Source organism: Ranitomeya imitator, chromosome 5 (genome assembly GCF_032444005.1).
Source record: "Ranitomeya imitator isolate aRanImi1 chromosome 5, aRanImi1.pri, whole genome shotgun sequence".
In the NCBI taxonomy this organism is placed as follows: domain Eukaryota; kingdom Metazoa; phylum Chordata; class Amphibia; order Anura; family Dendrobatidae; genus Ranitomeya; species Ranitomeya imitator.
This window is the reverse complement of record NC_091286.1, coordinates 46,157,849-46,176,546: the sequence shown is the minus strand read 5'-3', so window position 1 is coordinate 46,176,546 and position 18,698 is coordinate 46,157,849. Positions and strand designations below refer to the sequence as shown.

The 18,698-nt window shown below is 43.3% G+C and overlaps 1 protein-coding gene across 1 annotated transcript in view; it reads left to right on the top strand.

Moving 5' to 3' along the window:
* PRKCE (protein kinase C epsilon) overlaps positions 1 to 18,698 on the top strand; it is a 468,593-nt gene that overhangs the window by 427,407 nt on the left and 22,488 nt on the right. The window contains exons 12-13 of the mRNA XM_069768630.1: positions 12,827 to 12,965; positions 16,005 to 16,193. Coding sequence (XP_069624731.1) covers positions 12,827 to 12,965; positions 16,005 to 16,193 — 328 coding nt within the window. The remainder of the gene's footprint in view (positions 1 to 12,826; positions 12,966 to 16,004; positions 16,194 to 18,698) is intronic.

The following is an 18,698-nucleotide window of genomic DNA, read 5'->3' as shown; positions in this document are numbered from 1 at the left end:
ACTGATTAGCCACAGGGATCGCATGACATAACAATGTCATGCAATCCGCGGGACAACCAGTGATGACATCGGGGACGTGAATTTGTTAATATTTTACAAGGGGCAAAAAATAGGGGTTCGGAAGGGGTTTTCCAAGTAGTGAACAGCCCCTTTAAGCCACATACAGGCATCATGCAATAATATACTAGATTTGTTAATTTGTATTTTGTAAACCATGTTGTTTTGTAGCAAAACTTAGACTTTAATGGAGTGTAAAATGTCATTGAAATGTATGTCTAATTGTAGCAGAAACCTATAATTATAAACTAATCCATAATAACTGTTAAACACTAAAAGCTATTTACACCGTTAACACGGAAAAAAATAGTTAAATATGTGAGTGTTATGTTATTTTTAGGTATTAACCTTGCATTAAGTTTCAGTCTGGTATTTTCATTTCTTCATTCATTTTCAACCCCCTGATATGTAGTTTACAGCTTATTCCCAGTTCAGATTTTTTTTCTTGTTGGAGTGTCTCTCACAGTAATTTAGGCTGGCTGTGAGGGCTGCATGTATCACTTGCTTTCATGAATCAACACAGCTTCTATCCTGCACTTATTTACTCCTAATGTTCTTTTTTTTCCTGTGTATATCTTATTTTGTGTGACTTCTGAGACATGTTGTTCATCTCCACTGCAGATCTGTAATCTCTAATACTGGGAGCAGGCAGGATAAAGCAGAGAGCAATCACAACCAGGGTCAGGAGGTTAAGAATTTGTAGAGGCTCTGACGTAGCAAAATAGTAGAAAAATTTTAATGAAGTCTATTTAAAAAGTGGATTAAAGTGGGTATCCAGTTTTGGGAAACCCTTGTATCCAGGATGCAGTTTGCTATAAAAACAAACAAACTGTGCTTTACTCACCCTCCCAGGGTCCAGGGCTGCGTCTCCGCTGCTGCTTCCGGTGTCTGCAGCGCTGACATGATGCCGTCACTACTGCAGCTAATAACTTTGCTTACAGCATCTTGTGCCATCAACTTTAATAGCTCAATAGCTCAGTTTTTGGCTGCATTGCTCTTGACGTAATGTTAATGCTGTAGACCAGGGGTGTCAAACTGCATTCCTCGAGGGCTGCAAACAGGTCATGTTTTCAGGATTTCCTTAGCATTGCACAAGGTGCTGGAATCATTCTCTGCAGGTGATTAAATTATCACCTGTGCAATGCAAGGAAATCCTGAAAACATGACCTGTTTGCAGCCCTCGAGGAATGCAGTTTGACACCCCTGCTGTAGACAATATTCGGCACCAGGACTGGACCCAGGGAGGGGGAGAAATGCTTGGTTTATTTTTCTTTAAACAAGGTGCATATGGGGGACATGGATTTTCTCAGAACAAGAAAAAAAACTATACCTTTGCATTTAGCAAGCAAGTGTATAATAATAATAATAATAATAATAATAATATTAAATAAATCTTCAGCTGTTAATTAAATAGTTACTAAAACTAACTAAACTTGGATATACGGTAAGTTAGATTTTGCAAGTTTGCTTTTTCCGATGTGGCATGTCCCTTTTAGAAAAGTTCAAAGATTAAATGATGAAAAATAAAAAAAAATTGTCATTACTTACCCTTTGATCTTTCCACTGTTGCATCTGTCTTGTGGTTCTTTTTGGTTCTGCAGTGATAACAACCCATCTATCAATTTCAGAGCTAGCACATGATTTAAGGGGAAAGTATTGTTTATTCCTTTGTTTTTTTTTATATTCCTGTATTGTCTGTTTCTGCCGCTTGAATTTTCTTCTTTGAAATGATCGTTGGTTTGGGTTATTCATAGGTGGGTCATGAGCCAGAAAGCATAATGTTATTTAAAGAGGACTTGTTATTTTACATAAATATGTAATCAATTTGACAGGTCTAAATGCCACTGTTCTCCCGAATCTGGCAATGTTTTTATTTTGTTCCTGCGCCTCTCCATTCCTGAGATATGGCCCCTTTTCCATGTATGTAAATTATTCAAGGGGGTGTGGTCTTTATGATGACTCCCTTTAGAGGACTACAACCCCTTGGGTAAGAAAATTTACATACAGGGAAGAGGGAGTCATTTCTCAGGAGTGGAGGGGTGTAGGAACAAAAGGAAAAAAAACGCCAAATTAAGGAGGACAGTGCCATTTACACCAGGTTAAAAAAACATCATATTTATGGCAAGGTAATGGCCCCCTTTAATCAATGTTAGTCCAGTATTCTAGAAAATATACCCCTAAGTCTGTGTATTAAAGCTGTATTCTCAGCTTTTTGGCGCTTTTTGTTTGGTGGTAGTTCGCAATGATCATTAAGTGATGGCATATCCTAGCAATATGCCATTACTTTGTAAGATGATAATACCTGTTATGAAAGGTAATTCAGTACCACAATGGACATAGAGGTCAGCGCACATACAGTGACCTGGCAATAACCCAAAAAACAAGAACGAGCTCTGAGACGTGGGAACTCTGTTGACCGCAATCCCTAATCCTCTCCAACCACACTAAAGGCAGCCGTGGATTGCGCCTAACGCTCCCTATGCAACTCGGCACAGCCTGAAAAAATAGCTAGCCTGAAGATAGAAAATAAGCCTACCTTGCCTCAGAGAAATACCCCAAAGGAAAAGGCAGCCCCCACATATAATGACTGTGAGTTAAGATGAAAAGACAAACGTAGAGATGAAATAGATTTAGCAAAGTGAGGCCCAACTTTCTGAACAGAGCGAGGATAGGAAAGGTAACTTTGCGGTCAACACAAAACCCTACAAAAACCACGCAAAGGGGGCAAAAAGACCCTCCGTACCGAACTAACGGCACGGAGGTACACCCTCTGCGTCCCAGAGCTTCCAGCAAGCAGAAAAAAACAAATTGACAAGCTGGACAGAAAAAAACAGCAAACAAATGGCAAAGAGGAACTTAGCTATGCAGAGCAGCAGGCCACAGGAACGATCCAGGAGGAAACAGGTCCAATACTAGAACACAAGAGACTTGCGGTGGACGCCGTGTCCCGAGGTGGCTCTTCTCCTCTCCCCCTCGCCAGCATTCTTAAGTCACGGGTGTTTCACCCGACAGGTGGACAGTCTCCACCATATCCTATCTGTTTCTAAGTACATCTCCCTCATATTAGGGCGTTAGACACATAAGCGCTGGTTATACCCATATTCTATTCAACCATACTGAATTTGCCTGTTTTGGCCCTCATAGGCACGCGACTGATGAAAGTCCCAAGGGACTGAAACGTTTCTGGTGCTACTAATAAATCGTTTTCACGGTTACCATTGTTTCTACGGTCACTGAAGTTGAGTGCTAGACTTTTACATTACAATACTAGAACATTGACTGGAGGCCAGGATCAAAGCACTAGGTGGAGTTAAATAGAGCAGCACCTAACGACTTCACCACATCACCTGAGGAAGGAAACTCACAAGCCGCAGTACCACTTTCCTCCACCAACGGAAGCTCACAGAGAGAACCAGCCGAAGTACCATTTGTGACCACAGGAGGGAGCTCTGCCACAGAATTCACAACAGTACCCCCCCCCCCTTGAGGAGGGGTCACCGAACCCTCACCAGAGCTCCCAGGACGACCAGGATGAGCCATATGAAAGGCACGAACAAGATCGGGAGCATGGACATCAGAGGCAAAGACCCAGGAATTATCTTCCTGAGCATAACCCTTCCACTTAACCAGATACTGGAGTTTCCGCCTTGAAACACGAGAATCCAAAATCTTCTCCACAATATACTCCAACTCCCCCTCCACCAAAACCGGGGCAGGAGGATCAACAGATGGAACCATAGGTGCCACGTATCTCCGCAACAATGACCTATGGAATACATTATGTATGGAAAAAGAATCTGGAAGGGTCAGACAAAAAGACACAGGATTAAGAACCTCAGAAATCCTATACGGACCAATAAAATGAGGTTTAAACTTAGGAGAGGAAACCTTCATAGGAATATGACGAGAAGATAACCAAACCAAGTCCCCAACCCGAAGTCGGGGACCCACACAGCGTCTGCGATTAGCGAAACGTTGAGCCTTCTCCTGGGACAAAGTCAAATTGTCCACTACATGAGTCCAAATCTGCTGCAACCTGTCCACCACAGTATCCACACCAGGACAGTCCGAAGACTCAACCTGCCCTGAAGAGAAACGAGGATGGAACCCAGAGTTGCAGAAAAACGGTGAAACCAAGGTAGCCGAGCTGGCCCGATTATTAAGGGCGAACTCAGCCAAAGGCAAAAAGGACACCCAGTCATCCTGATCAGCAGAAACAAAGCATCTCAGATATGTTTCCAAGGTCTGATTGGTTCGTTCGGTCTGGCCATTAGTCTGAGGATGGAAAGCCGAGGAAAAAGACAAGTCAATGCCCATCCTACCACAAAAGGCTCGCCAAAACCTCGAAACAAACTGGGAACCTCTGTCAGAAACGATATTCTCTGGAATGCCATGTAAACGAACCACATGCTGGAAAAACAATGGCACCAAATCAGAGGAGGAAGGCAATTTAGACAAGGGTACCAAATGGACCATCTTAGAGAAGCGATCACAGACCACCCAAATGACTGACATCTTTTGAGAGACGGGAAGATCTGAAATAAAATCCATAGAGATATGTGTCCAAGGCCTCTTCGGGACCGGCAAGGGCAAAAGCAACCCACTGGCACGAGAACAGCAGGGCTTAGCCCGAGCACAAATCCCACAAGACTGCACAAAATTATGCACATCCCGCGACAGAGATGGCCACCAAAAGGATCTAGCCACTAACTCTCTGGTACCAAAGATTCCAGGATGACCAGCCAACACCGAACAATGAACCTCAGAGATAACTTTATTCGTCCACCTATCAGGGACAAACAGTTTCTCCGCTGGGCAACGATCAGGTTTATTAGCCTGAAATTTTTGCAGCACCCGCCGCAAATCAGGGGAGATGGCAGACACAATTACTCCCTCTTTGAGGATACCCGCCGGCTCAGATACACCCGGAGAGTCGGGCACAAAACTCCTAGACAGAGCATCCGCCTTTACATTTTTAGAGCCCGGAAGGTATGAAATCACAAAGTCAAAGCGGGCAAAAAACAACGACCAACGAGCTTGTCTAGGATTCAACCGCTTGGCGGACTCGAGATAAGTCAAGTTCTTATGATCAGTCAAGACCACCATGCGATGCTTAGCTCCTTCAAGCCAATGACGCCACTCCTCGAATGCCCACTTCATGGCCAGCAGCTCTCGATTGCCCACATCATAATTTCGCTCAGCAGGTGAAAACTTCCTGGAAAAGAAGGCACATGGTTTCATCACCGAGCAATCAGAACTTCTCTGCGACAAAACAGCCCCTGCTCCAATCTCAGAAGCATCAACCTCGACCTGGAACGGAAGCGAAACATCTGGTTGACACAACACAGGGGCAGAAGAAAAACGATGCTTCAACTCTTGAAAAGCTTCCACCGCAGCAGAAGACCAATTGACCAAATCAGCACCTTTCTTGGTCAAATCGGTCAATGGTTTAGCAATACTAGAAAAATTGCAGATGAAGCGACGATAAAAATTAGCAAAGCCCAGGAACTTTTGCAGACTTTTCAGAGATGTCGGCTGAGTCCAATTATGGATGGCTTGGACCTTAATAGGGTCCATCTTGATAGTAGAAGGGGAAAAGATGAACCCCAAAAATGAAACCTTCTGAACACCAAAGAGACACTTTGATCCCTTCACAAACAAAGAATTAGCACGCAGGACCTGAAACACCGTTCTGACCTGCTTCACATGAGACTCCCAATCATCCGAGAAGATCAAAATGTCATCTAAGTACACAATCAGGAATTTATCCAGGTACTCTCGGAAGATGTCATGCATAAAGGACTGAAACACTAATGGAGCATTGGCAAGTCCGAATGGCATTACTAGATACTCAAAATGGCCCTCGGGCGAATTAAATGCAGTTTTCCACTCATCGCCTCGCTTAATACGCACAAGATTATACGCACCACGAAGATCTATCTTGGTGAACCAACTAACCCCCTTAATCCGAGCAAACAAATCAGATAACAATGGCAAGGGGTACTGAAATTTAACCGTGATCTTATTTAGAAGGCGGTAATCTATACAAGGTCTCAGTGAACCATCCTTCTTGGCTACAAAAAAAAACCCTGCTCCTAATGGCAACGATGACGGGCGAATATGCCCCTTCTCCAAAGACTCCTTCACATAACTCCGCATAGCGGCATGCTCAGGCACAGATAAATTAAACAGTCGACCTTTTGGGAATTTACTACCAGGAATCAATTCGATAGCACAATCACAATCCCTATGCGGAGGTAGGGTATCGGACTTGGGCTCATCAAATAAATCCCGGTAATCAGACAAGAACTCAGGAACCTCAGAAGGGGTGGATGACGAAATAGTCAGAAATGGGACATCACCATGTACCCCCTGACAACCCCAGCTGGACACAGACATGGATTTCCAATCTAATACTGGATTATGGACTTGTAGCCATGGCAACCCCAACACGACCACATCATGCAGATTATGCAACACCCGAAAGCGAATAACCTCCTGATGTGCAGGAGCCATGCACATGGTCAGCTGGGTCCAGTACTGAGGCTTATTCTTGGCCAAAGGCGACAGAGATGGCCACCAAAAGGATCTAGCCACTAACTCTCTGGTACCAAAGATTCCAGGATGACCAGCCAACACCGAACAATGAACCTCAGAGATAACTTTATTCGTCCACCTATCAGGGACAAACAGTTTCTCCGCTGGGCAACGATCAGGTTTATTAGCCTGAAATTTTTGCAGCACCCGCCGCAAATCAGGGGAGATGGCAGACACAATTACTCCCTCTTTGAGGATACCCGCCGGCTCAGATACACCCGGAGAGTCGGGCACAAAACTCCTAGACAGAGCATCCGCCTTTACATTTTTAGAGCCCGGAAGGTATGAAATCACAAAGTCAAAGCGGGCAAAAAACAACGACCAACGAGCTTGTCTAGGATTCAACCGCTTGGCGGACTCGAGATAAGTCAAGTTCTTATGATCAGTCAAGACCACCACGCGATGCTTAGCTCCTTCAAGCCAATGACGCCACTCCTCGAATGCCCACTTCATGGCCAGCAACTCTCGATTGCCCACATCATAATTTCGCTCAGCAGGTGAAAACTTCCTGGAAAAGAAGGCGCATGGTTTCATCACCGAGCAATCAGAACTTCTCTGCGACAAAACAGCCCCTGCTCCAATCTCAGAAGCATCAACCTCGACCTGGAACGGAAGCGAAACATCTGGTTGACACAACACAGGGGCAGAAGAAAAACGACGCTTCAACTCTTGAAAAGCTTCCACCGCAGCAGAAGACCAATTGACCAAATCAGCACCTTTCTTGGTCAAATCGGTCAATGGTTTAGCAATACTAGAAAAATTGCAGATGAAGCGACGATAAAAATTAGCAAAGCCCAGGAACTTTTGCAGACTTTTCAGATATGTCGGCTGAGTCCAATTATGGATGGCTTGGACCTTAATAGGGTCCATCTCGATAGTAGAAGGGGAAAAGATGAACCCCAAAAATGAAACCTTCTGAACACCAAAGAGACACTTTGATCCCTTCTCAAACAAAGAATTAGCACGCAGGACCTGAAACACCGTTCTGACCTGCTTCACATGAGACTCCCAATCATCCGAGAAGATCAAAATGTCATCTAAGTACACAATCAGGAATTTATCCAGGTACTCTCGGAAGATGTCATGCATAAAGGACTGAAACACTAATGGAGCATTGGCAAGTCCGAATGGCATTACTAGATACTCAAAATGGCCCTCGGGCGTATTAAATGCAGTTTTCCACTCATCGCCTCGCTTAATACGCACAAGATTATACACACCACGAAGATCTATCTTGGTGAACCAACTAACCCCCTTAATCCGAGCAAACAAATCAGATAACAATGGCAAGGGGTACTGAAATTTAACCGTGATCTTATTTAGAAGGCGGTAATCTATACAAGGTCTCAGTGAACCATCCTTCTTGGCTACAAAAAAAAACCCTGCTCCTAATGGCGACGATGACGGGCGAATATGCCCCTTCTCCAAAGACTCCTTCACATAACTCCGCATAGCGGCATGCTCAGGCACAGATAAATTAAACAGTCGACCTTTTGGGAATTTACTACCAGGAATCAATTCGTTAGCACAATCACAATCCCTATGCGGAGGTAGGGTATCGGACTTGGGCTCATCAAATAAATCCCGGTAATCAGACAAGAACTCAGGAACCTCAGAAGGGGTGGATGACGAAATAGTCAGAAATGGGACATCACCATGTACCCCCTGACAACCCCAGCTGGACACAGACATGGATTTCCAATCTAATACTGGATTATGGACTTGTAGCCATGGCAACCCCAACACGACCACATCATGCAGATTATGCAACACCAGAAAGCGAATAACCTCCTGATGTGCAGGAGCCATGCACATGGTCAGCTGGGTCCAGTACTGAGGCTTATTCTTGGCCAAAGGCGTAGCATCAATTCCTCTCAATGGAATAGGACACTGCAAGGGCTCCAAGAAAAACCCACAACGCCTAGCATACTCCAAGTCCATCAAATTCAGAGCAGCGCCTGAGTCCACAAATGCCATGACAGAATACGATGACAAAGAGCAGATCAAGGTAACAGACAGAAGAAATTTTGACTGTACCGTACCAATGGTGGCAGACCTAGCGAACCGCTTAGTGCGCTTAGGACAATCAGAGATAGCATGAGTGGAATCACCACAGTAGAAACACAGCCCATTCAGACGTCTGTGTTCTTGCCGTTCAACTCTGGTCAGAGTCCTATCGCACTGCATAGGCTCAGGTTTAAGCTCAGGTAATACCGCCAAATGGTGCACAGATTTACGCTCGCGCAAGCGTCGACCGATCTGAATGGCCAAAGACATAGACTCATTCAAACCAGCAGGCATAGGAAATCCCACCATAACATCCTTAAGGGCTTCAGAGAGACCTTTTCTGAAAATAGCTGCGAGCGCACCTTCATTCCACTGAGTGAGTACGGACCACTTTCTAAATTTCTGACAATATACCTCTATTTCATCCTGACCCTGACACAGAGCCAGCAAATTCTTCTCTGCCTGATCCACAGAATTAGGCTCATCGTACAGCAATCCGAGCGCCAGGAAAAATGCATCGATATTACTTAATGCAGGATCTCCTGACGCAAGAGAAAATGCCCAGTCCTGAGGGTCGCCACGCAAAAAAGAAATAACGATCCTAACTTGTTGAACTGGGTCACCAGAGGAGCGAGGTTTCAAAGCCAGAAATAGTTTACAATTATTTTTGAAACTCAGAAATTTAGTTCTATCTCCAAAATACAAATCAGGAATAGGAATTCTCGGTTCTAACATAGAATTCTGAACCACAAAGTCTTGAATACTTTGTACTCTTGCCGTGAGCTGATCCACACATGAAGACAGACCTTTAATGTCCATTGCTACACCTGTGTCCTGAACCACCCAAATGTCTAGGGGAAAAAAAAGGCAAAACACAGTGCAAAGAAAAAAAAATGGTCTCAGAACTTCTTTTTTCCCTCTATTGGGAATCATTAGTACTTATGGCCTCCAGTACTGTTATGAAAGGTAATTCAGTACCACAATGGATATAGAGGTCAGAGCACATACAGTGACCTGGCAATAACCCAAAAAACAAGAACGAGCTCTGAGACGTGGGAACTCTGTTGACCGCAATCCCTAATCCTCTCCAACCACACTAAAGGCAGCCGTGGATTGCGCCTAACGCTCCCTATGCAACTCGGCACGGCCTGAGAAAATAGCTAGCCTGAAGATAGAAAATAAGCCTACCTTGCCTCAGAGAAATACCCCAAAGGAAAAGGCAGCCCCCACATATAATGACTGTGAGTTAAGATGAAAAGACAAACGTAGATATGAAATAGATTTAGCAAAGTTAGGCCCAACTTTCTGAACAGAGCGAGGATAGGAAAGGTAACTTTGCGGTCAACACAAAACCCTACAAAAACCACGCAAAGGGGGCAAAAAGACCCTCCGTACCGAACTAACGGCACGGAGGTACACCCTCTGCGTCCCAGAGCTTCCAGCAAGCAGAAAAAAACAAATTGACAAGCTGGACAGAAAAAAACAGCAAACAAATAGCAAAGAGGAACTTAGCTATGCAGAGCAGCAGGCCACAGGAACGATCCAGGAGGAAACAGGTCCAATACTAGAACATTGACTGGAGGCCAGGATCAAAGCACTAGGTGGAGTTAAATAGAGCAGCACCTAACGACTTCACCACATCACCTGAGGAAGGAAACTCAGAAGCCGCAGTACCACTTTCCTCCACCAACGGAAGCTCACAGAGAGAACCAGCCGAAGTACCACTCGTGACCACAGGAGGGAGCTCTGCCACAGAATTCACAACAAATACCCATTTATTCTCAACATCAACTTTAAGACATTATGGCAGTAGATTAACAATCAGGAACGGACATGTCATCAGAATGCATAATTTCACCTGCTGTAGAGGTGGTACTGGCCCTCTTACCTCTCAAAAAAAGACAAAAAAACCCTGTGTGCACATAGCCTGAAGAGCATAGCATCTGACCATATTTTTCAAAAGCCTATTCAACTTCTTGACAGTTTTACCTGTTTCTGGGGAGTCTGGGTGACAAATGGTGAAAGAGCAGTATTAGGCCAAGTTTACATGTTCAGTATTTGGTCAGTATTTTACATTATTATTTGTAATCCAAACTCTATATACATTTAAATTATATTAAAGTATGGCAAGCATCCCTGTATAACTAAGAGATGTGACCTAGAAATGCTGGGTGACAACCCTTTTGGGTGCAGAAATAGTTGATGTACAGTTTTTTGTAGCCAGGGTTCCCCTAGTTCATTTTTGCTGTATTTTTTAATTTAGATACAGGATATGAGAAATGGAGGCATTTTGGGCTGGGGTTTGTGTAATTAGGCACATCGACAAATCTCTTAGTAGGAAATGAACTATGGCGGCAGGTGTCCCTTTCACCGGCTCCTCGGCAGTGGCTGATACTGTAACACTGTGCTCTGCTAAAGACCCGGCTTTGAGCCGATCGCACAAAAAAGCCAATGTGTTCTGTCTCATCATTTCTGCATTTACTCGGGCACAAAAGGTCAAATCATTAACCAGCTTCCGACTTGCCAAGAATTAGGACCCTTAAGTCTTCCGACATAGCTAATCTTAAAGCCTCGTGTGTATGGAAGATGACACCGGGTGACGGCATTTACTGTGTCACATAAACGTTTTTGTTTCGTGACATGTTACTCACCCCTGATGATGAGGCTACAAGACACAGTCACGGACTGGCCCATCGGGGAACAGGTCAATCTCCCGGTGGGCCCCTGAGCAGGAGTAAGTCACTTACCCCCTAGCATGAGCAGTAATTGGTCCAATACATTTGATTCACTATGTACAGACAAATGCATCATCTCATCATTCACCTAAAAAAGTACCTAGCTTATTATTATATAGAAACGGGTAAAATTATGAAAGAGGGAAATGTAATATTTGCATATAGCTAAGCATTGGGTCCCCAGAGTCAATGTTACTGGTGGACCCTTGCCACCCCAGTCCGACGATGACTAGACATTTTGTAAGACGCAATAATACAGGCAGTTTCGCTGCCTAGACGTGAAATGTGCAAGCGAAATGTATTTCTAGTTGTTATACCTCTCTAACACAATCATCCAAGATAGCATTGAAAAGTGGCTTCTAGACAGGTATGCTTCTCAAAAGAAGATAACCGCTATGGAATATATGCGGAAGAACTAAAAAATAGGAATATTCCCTGTACCTTCTTCTGTTTTCACTTAGGAATATGTCATTTAAATGGACTCTGTCAGTAACAAAATGACTGTTCAAACCAAGCACAGGAGCTCTGTGCAGCCTTGGCGTGGCCAAACAGTTCATTGCACCTTCTCTTCTACTTGTTTTCCGACTATCTCCTCCCTTCCCTGGCTCATATAAAGCCAGAGCTGTCAATCAAGGAAGAGAGGGGCGTAAACAAAAGGAAAATAGGTGGGAAGGTCCACCGAACGCATGTCATGTGTGCACGGAGCTTAGTTTGAACCGTCATTTTGTGCTCCAGAACTCTGTAGGATCTCTCTTGACATGTCTGTTTCATTAGATCCTTAAAGAACGCCTTTTCTTACACCTCTTGCATTATCCCAGTTCTCTGTTATTTGTCTTGTGTGAGTTGATTTGCAATCTGGGTTTCTGCTGTTACTTTTGGTACTAGGTTGTAAAGACAAATCCAAGTGAGAAGGGATTTATTATATTATATTTTATTATCATTTATTATAATATTTATAATATTATATTTATATTTATAATTTTATAATTTTAAATTTTTAAAATTTATTTTTAAATTTTTAATTTTTAAAATGTATAATATTATAATATAATATTTATTATAATAATTTTATAATAATATAATATATTATATTTATTATAATACCCAGTTATCAATTTATATATACCGTACATTTCCAGGAAGAATAAAAGAGGAATGTTACAAAACAGAATTCTATAAATATATATATATATTATCCAGAATTGTTATTTTATGGGAAATACAATCAGACAATTGAGGTTAGACAATGGGTCCTTCCTTAATTACACTGAATTATAGAGGGATGCAATGTGTTAGACTCTTCAGCAAGTGAATTCTACTCTTAATAACAACAATAAAATAACACGAAGAACTATGTTTTATACTCTTATACTTTATGAACGAGTATTTCATAGCTGAATGTAAAACGTTGTTTAATATTCCTTTTCCAGGGATCTTAAACTGGACAATATACTTCTGGACGCAGAAGGACACTGTAAACTGGCGGACTTTGGGATGTGCAAAGAGGGAATTCTGAATGGCGTAACGACAACGACCTTCTGCGGTACGCCAGACTACATCGCCCCCGAGGTAGGTACTGATCACATGAAAACGAGAGAATTAATAAAGGCTATTCACAAAGGTGTGCATCCTGCTTTTTCTTCTGGAATTTTAAATATAACCTAGTGGTTCCATCGGTATTACACAGGTATTCCTCCCCGGAGCATTGCTTGAAACTGTAACACGTCCCATGGCTCCTTGATGTATTTGCAAGTTGCTGGACGGGCTCACTGCTCACTAGTGCATCGTCTTGGTGATTGTCTTAACACATTCATTCTAGAGCCGATGGCGTATATCATGCTACAGCACACTTTTCCTTAGGGCTCCAATCACCTTGTAGAGGCCAAAACTGTGTCCTTTTGACCATCATCCAGCAGCCAGCTTATAGACATTGGTGTATTTTTTTTTTACAGTATAGAATAATCTAGTGGAATATGCTGCTCTATGCAAAGGTGTACAGTAATGACAAAACATATGCTTTATTTTTAATGGGAACCTATAAGCCTCATATCTCACTGTAGGCCGATGTAGCTTCCTTCTGTCAGAAGTATACATCGGGTCTCTTTATGTATACCTCCTACAATATATGGAGAAAAGTATTGGGACACACGTCTTAATCATTCAATTCAGGTTTTTCCTTCAACTCCCCTCTGTATAACACCTCATCCCCCAGTGAATAACATCCAGCCACTCGCCCCCTGGTCCATAACATTCAGGCCTTCACACCCAGTGTATAACATCTGACCCCTCACCGCCAGTGTATAACATCCTGCCCCTCGCCCACAGCGAATAACATCTGTCCCCGGTGTATAACATCAGGCCACTCATCACCTGGTGTATAACGTTCGGCCCCACAGCGCCGGTGTATGACATCCAGCCCCTCGCCCCCAGTGACAAACATCTGGCCCCGATGTATAACATCCGGCCGCTCGCCCCTTGGTGTATAACGTTCGGCCCCACAGTGCCGGTGTATAATATCCAGCCCCTCGCCCCCAGTGACAAACATCTGGCCCCGATGTATAACATCTGGCCACTCGCCCCCTGGTGTATGACATTCGGACCCTCACCCCAGTGTATAACATCTACCCCCTTTCCAAAGTGTATAACATCCTGCCCCTTGTCCCCAGAGTGTAACATACGGCCCTTCACCCCCAGTGTATAACATTTGCCCCCCCCCCTCGTAAATAGCATCTGGCCCCTTGCCCCCGGTGTATAACCTCTGCCACCCTCCATGCTCTCTGCCATTACTAACATGTGACAGACTGGCTGGTGGCGCAGAGCTCACTGATACCAGTGCTGTCCTGTAATAGGAGGCACCAGTGTAACATGCCAGGTCATGACATTTTTTTTCTTTCCTAAATATTCACCATCACCTGTGAGTGATATTACTGAAAAGTGGAAGGAACTGCAGCAACTCAGTCATGGAGTGGAGACCACGTAACGTTACAGAGTGACTTCACTGATAGCTGAGGAGCAGAGGGCAGAAAATTCACCACCAACCTGTTGACTTCATAACTGTAGAGACCACACGGCCTCTGATATTAATGTCAGCACAAAAACTGTGTTCCACTATGAGCTTCATGGCATGGGTATCGATGGTCGGGCAGCTTCATGCATGGTTGGCCTTGGCCTGTTATTCCCAGTGAAGGTAAATCTTAATGTTTCAGCACAAGACATTTTGGACAATAGTAGCTTTTAACTTTCTAGGAACGGTTTGGGGAAGGCCTTTTTCTGTTCTTCATGATTTTACGCAGTGCACAAAGCAAGGTCCTAAAAGACATGGTTGGGTGAATTAGTGTGGAAGAACATGACCAGCCGCACAGAGTCCTGACCTCAACCTTATTGAGCAGCTTTGCAATGAACTAGAAAGGAGATTGTGAGCCCGGCCTCACCTCCAACATCAGTACCTGACCTCACAAATGCTTTTTTTGGATGAGGTGGCAAAAATTCCAAAATCTTGTATAAAACCTTCCCAGAAGAATGAAAGCAGTTTTATATGCAAAGTAGTCTACTCCTTGGTATTAATGAATGTGGAATGGGAGATCATAAAAGCTCCTGTAGGTGTAATGTGTAGGTGTCCCAATACGTGTGTTCGTATAGTGCATGTAGGCACCTACGTACATGATGTGAGCCTTAAGGTACCGTCACACATAACGATATCGTTAACGATATCGTTGCTTTTTGTGACGTAGCAACGATATCGTTAAGGAAATCGTTATGTGTGACAGCGACCAACGATCAGGCCCCTGCTGGGAGATCGTTGGTCGCTGAGGAAAGTCCAGAACTTTATTTAATCGCTGGATCTCCCGCTGACATCGCTGGATCAGCGTGTGTGACACCGATCCAGCGATGTCTTCACTGGTAACCAGGGTAAATATCGGGTTACTAAGCGCAGGGCCGCGCTTAGTAACCCGATGTTTACCCTGGTTACCGGGGACCTCGGGATCGTTGGTCGCTGGAGAGCTGTCTGTGTGACAGCTCTCCAGCGACCAAACAGCGACGCTGCAGCGATCGACATCGTTGTCGGTATCGCTGCAGCGTCGCTTAGTGTGACGGTACCTTAAGTCCATTACTGTGACCTAATATATCGGAGGGAACCTGTTAGGTTGGATAATGTTATTAACTTGCAGACATAGGGTTAATCTTCAGGTTAATAATGTTGGGAAGATACGAACTGATCACAACACTGTTGGAGTCCACTGATCATAACTGCTAAGAAACAATCGGAAGGGTTCTGTTTATCTTTGAGATGTAGAAAATATTTGGGTCTGTCCCCATTCTGCTCAAGTTTGTTGATAAATTGAACCCTTCGACCCCTTCTTATGAGCAATCATTGGATACCCATCAATTCACAACATATTAAAACTTGTTGTAAAAGTTTTGTTATGCATTGAAAATGTCCAGCATTTTGTTTGAAGGTCTGGAACCATTATCTACGTTGGTGTGAGCAGGCTACATGAGGTCTTCTGCATGAACCATTTTGCATTGCCTTTGCCACCACTTCTTTACTTATGTAGAGATGTTTAAGTATCTCATCTGAAAGTTATCATGTTAATATGCTTGTTCCAGATATTACAGGAATTAGAATATGGGCCCTCAGTGGACTGGTGGGCACTAGGCGTCTTGATGTATGAGATGATGGCTGGTCAACCACCTTTCGAGGCTGACAATGAAGATGACCTCTTTGAATCCATCCTGCACGATGATGTTCTGTACCCTGTGTGGCTCAGTAAGGAAGCTGTCAGCATATTGAAAGCTGTAAGTCTTGGATTACAATTTTTTTTTGTATTATTACTTTTTTTTTCTTCCCAAAAAACTGAAATTGACTAACAGAGAACAGTCACCCTCTGGGAGTTCACATGCAGTTCATAGTGGCATTGGTTGGATAATGGAGCCTGGGATAAATTACACTCCTTGTGGGAAAAGAACATAATGTTTGTGTATGAAGTATAAACCAGAGGGCTGAAGACTTGTACTAACTAAACAAGGAAAGTCTGCAGAGTAGATATGCGTTAAAACCTACAAGAGAAAAAGTAAGCAAAAACCCTGCTGTAACTAAGTAAAAAAGCAAAACATAGTTTTTAGTAATACTGTTTTTTGATCAAAAAATAGCACAAAATCCATCCCACCGCGTCAAGGTAACTCTGATCGGGACAGTCCTACACTGTCTAATATTAAAACCTTGCCATGTGTCAATGTTGACCTCAGTGTGAATAAGGGCAGACAAAAGGACTGGGCCCAACCAGGGAACACCAGACTCGGGAAGACTTGTATACAATCTCTAGCTCAGAAACAGGGAGGCCACACCCCGGCTTGCACAGAATGCAACAATACTAAGAAAAAAACACAAAAATTGAGCTTAACTTGAGTTGGTACACATGCAGAGGTTAAACGCATGTTCACATTGGCCACAAAACATGTAGGCTATGTGCACACGTCATTATTATTTGCAGAAATTTCCTAAACAAAACCGGACTTTTTCCGCAGGAAATCCGCATGAGTTTTTTGCGCTTTTTTTATGTGCGGATTTTACGCGTTTTTTTCCGGAGCTTCCCAATGCATGTAAATAGCAGGAAATCCACGAAAAATCCGCATAATTAATGAACATGCTGTGTTTTTTTATCGCGATGCGTTTCTTTTTTCACGAAAAAAACGCAACATGTGCACAAAATTTGCGGATTGCTTAATGGATGCGTTTTTTTCTCGTGGTTTTATCGCGTTTTTATAACGAAAAATCCGGAACGTGTGCACACAGCCTAAAACCTACAAGAGAGAAAGTAAGCAAAAACCCTGATGTAACTAAGTAAAAAAGCAAAAGTGCATTTAAATAACAGAGTTTTTAGTAATACTGTTTTTTTATTTAAAAAAAAAATGGCACAAAAGCCATCCCACCGATATGCGCTATGGTATCTGCCTGATGCTTTACAGTTCGCGGTGCCCCGGCCCTGTGCCCGGCTGCAGGACTGAAGTACAGACAATGGGTTAAAATAAATAAATTACCGTATATTCATTGTACAGAGTATCATTTTATAATATGTTATAGTCCCTAGAAATGTGCAATGTGCAAAAAATGTTCTCCAACCTAGCATGCCAACTTCTTGTAGACATCTGTGAAGAAGCAGGAAACCTAACCAGAAACTCCAGGGCAAAAAAACCCCAAAATCTATAACAAGCCCCTGCCTACCTTGTATCATTTATAATACTGGGGTCTCTTCATATGATCTTAACTCCCTTAACCAATTAATGACCTGTGATATCTGTATTCGCATGCATGGACCAAGTTTAGGAGCTGATCCCACACAATACACTGCAGGTGGCGGCTGTGTTACACCGCCTGCACCAGCCTCTAATAGCAACCGGAGCTAACTCAGATCACTGCTTTTTAACCATTTCGATTCTGCTGTCAGTCTCTGAAGGCATCATTTAAACGAGAGGTTTGCACACCCGTTCGGACACTCATCGTTCTCCTGTGACATAATCTCAGGGTGCCAATATGTCAAAAAAATGGTATTAATGTAAGAAATATACTAATTTTTGGAAGCAAAATTGTAAAAGAAATTACCAACTGTCTCTAAATGGAGATGGTGGGCTGATGGGAGTTTGTCTAGCACAGGGGTCCCCAACTCCAGTCCTCAAGGCCCACCAACAGGTCATGTTTTCAGGATGTCCTTAGTCTTGCCCAGGTAATAATTGCATCACCTGTGCAATGCAAAGGAAATCCTGAAAACATGACCTGTTGGTGGGCCTTGAGGACTGGAGTTGGGGACCTCTGGTCTAGCACTCCGCTTTGCCTCTGTGAGGAAGCAGTAATCTGAAATCACCGCATTATTGGTAGTCGCATCTAGCGGTGAGATCGCAGTAGTGGCTAAAATTCTCTACCGGGATACAGTCAAGCCTCGTGCACACGACCGATTTAGTCATACGTGTACACTCGTACCTATGATATTCTATGGGCTCTTCACCTGACTGAGCGGTGCGGTCCACCGAAAAAAATGACCGTTTGTGAGTTGAGTGAGTTGAGGGGTTTGATCAAAAATCTATGAGTCCGTAAAAAAAAAATCGGACAGCATGTCGTATGTGGCTTCCATTTCATTTTCCACTACTTCATCATTTATTTCTGAAGTTTTTCTCAAAATTGTTAATTTGGTCAAAATCTGCATCTGTTTATTTCATGCCACAACAAATAATAGGAATGAATGAGAATAAGAAAAATACATAAATCTGTCCGGCGTTTTTTTAGTTATTATTTGGCTTAATGAAGGA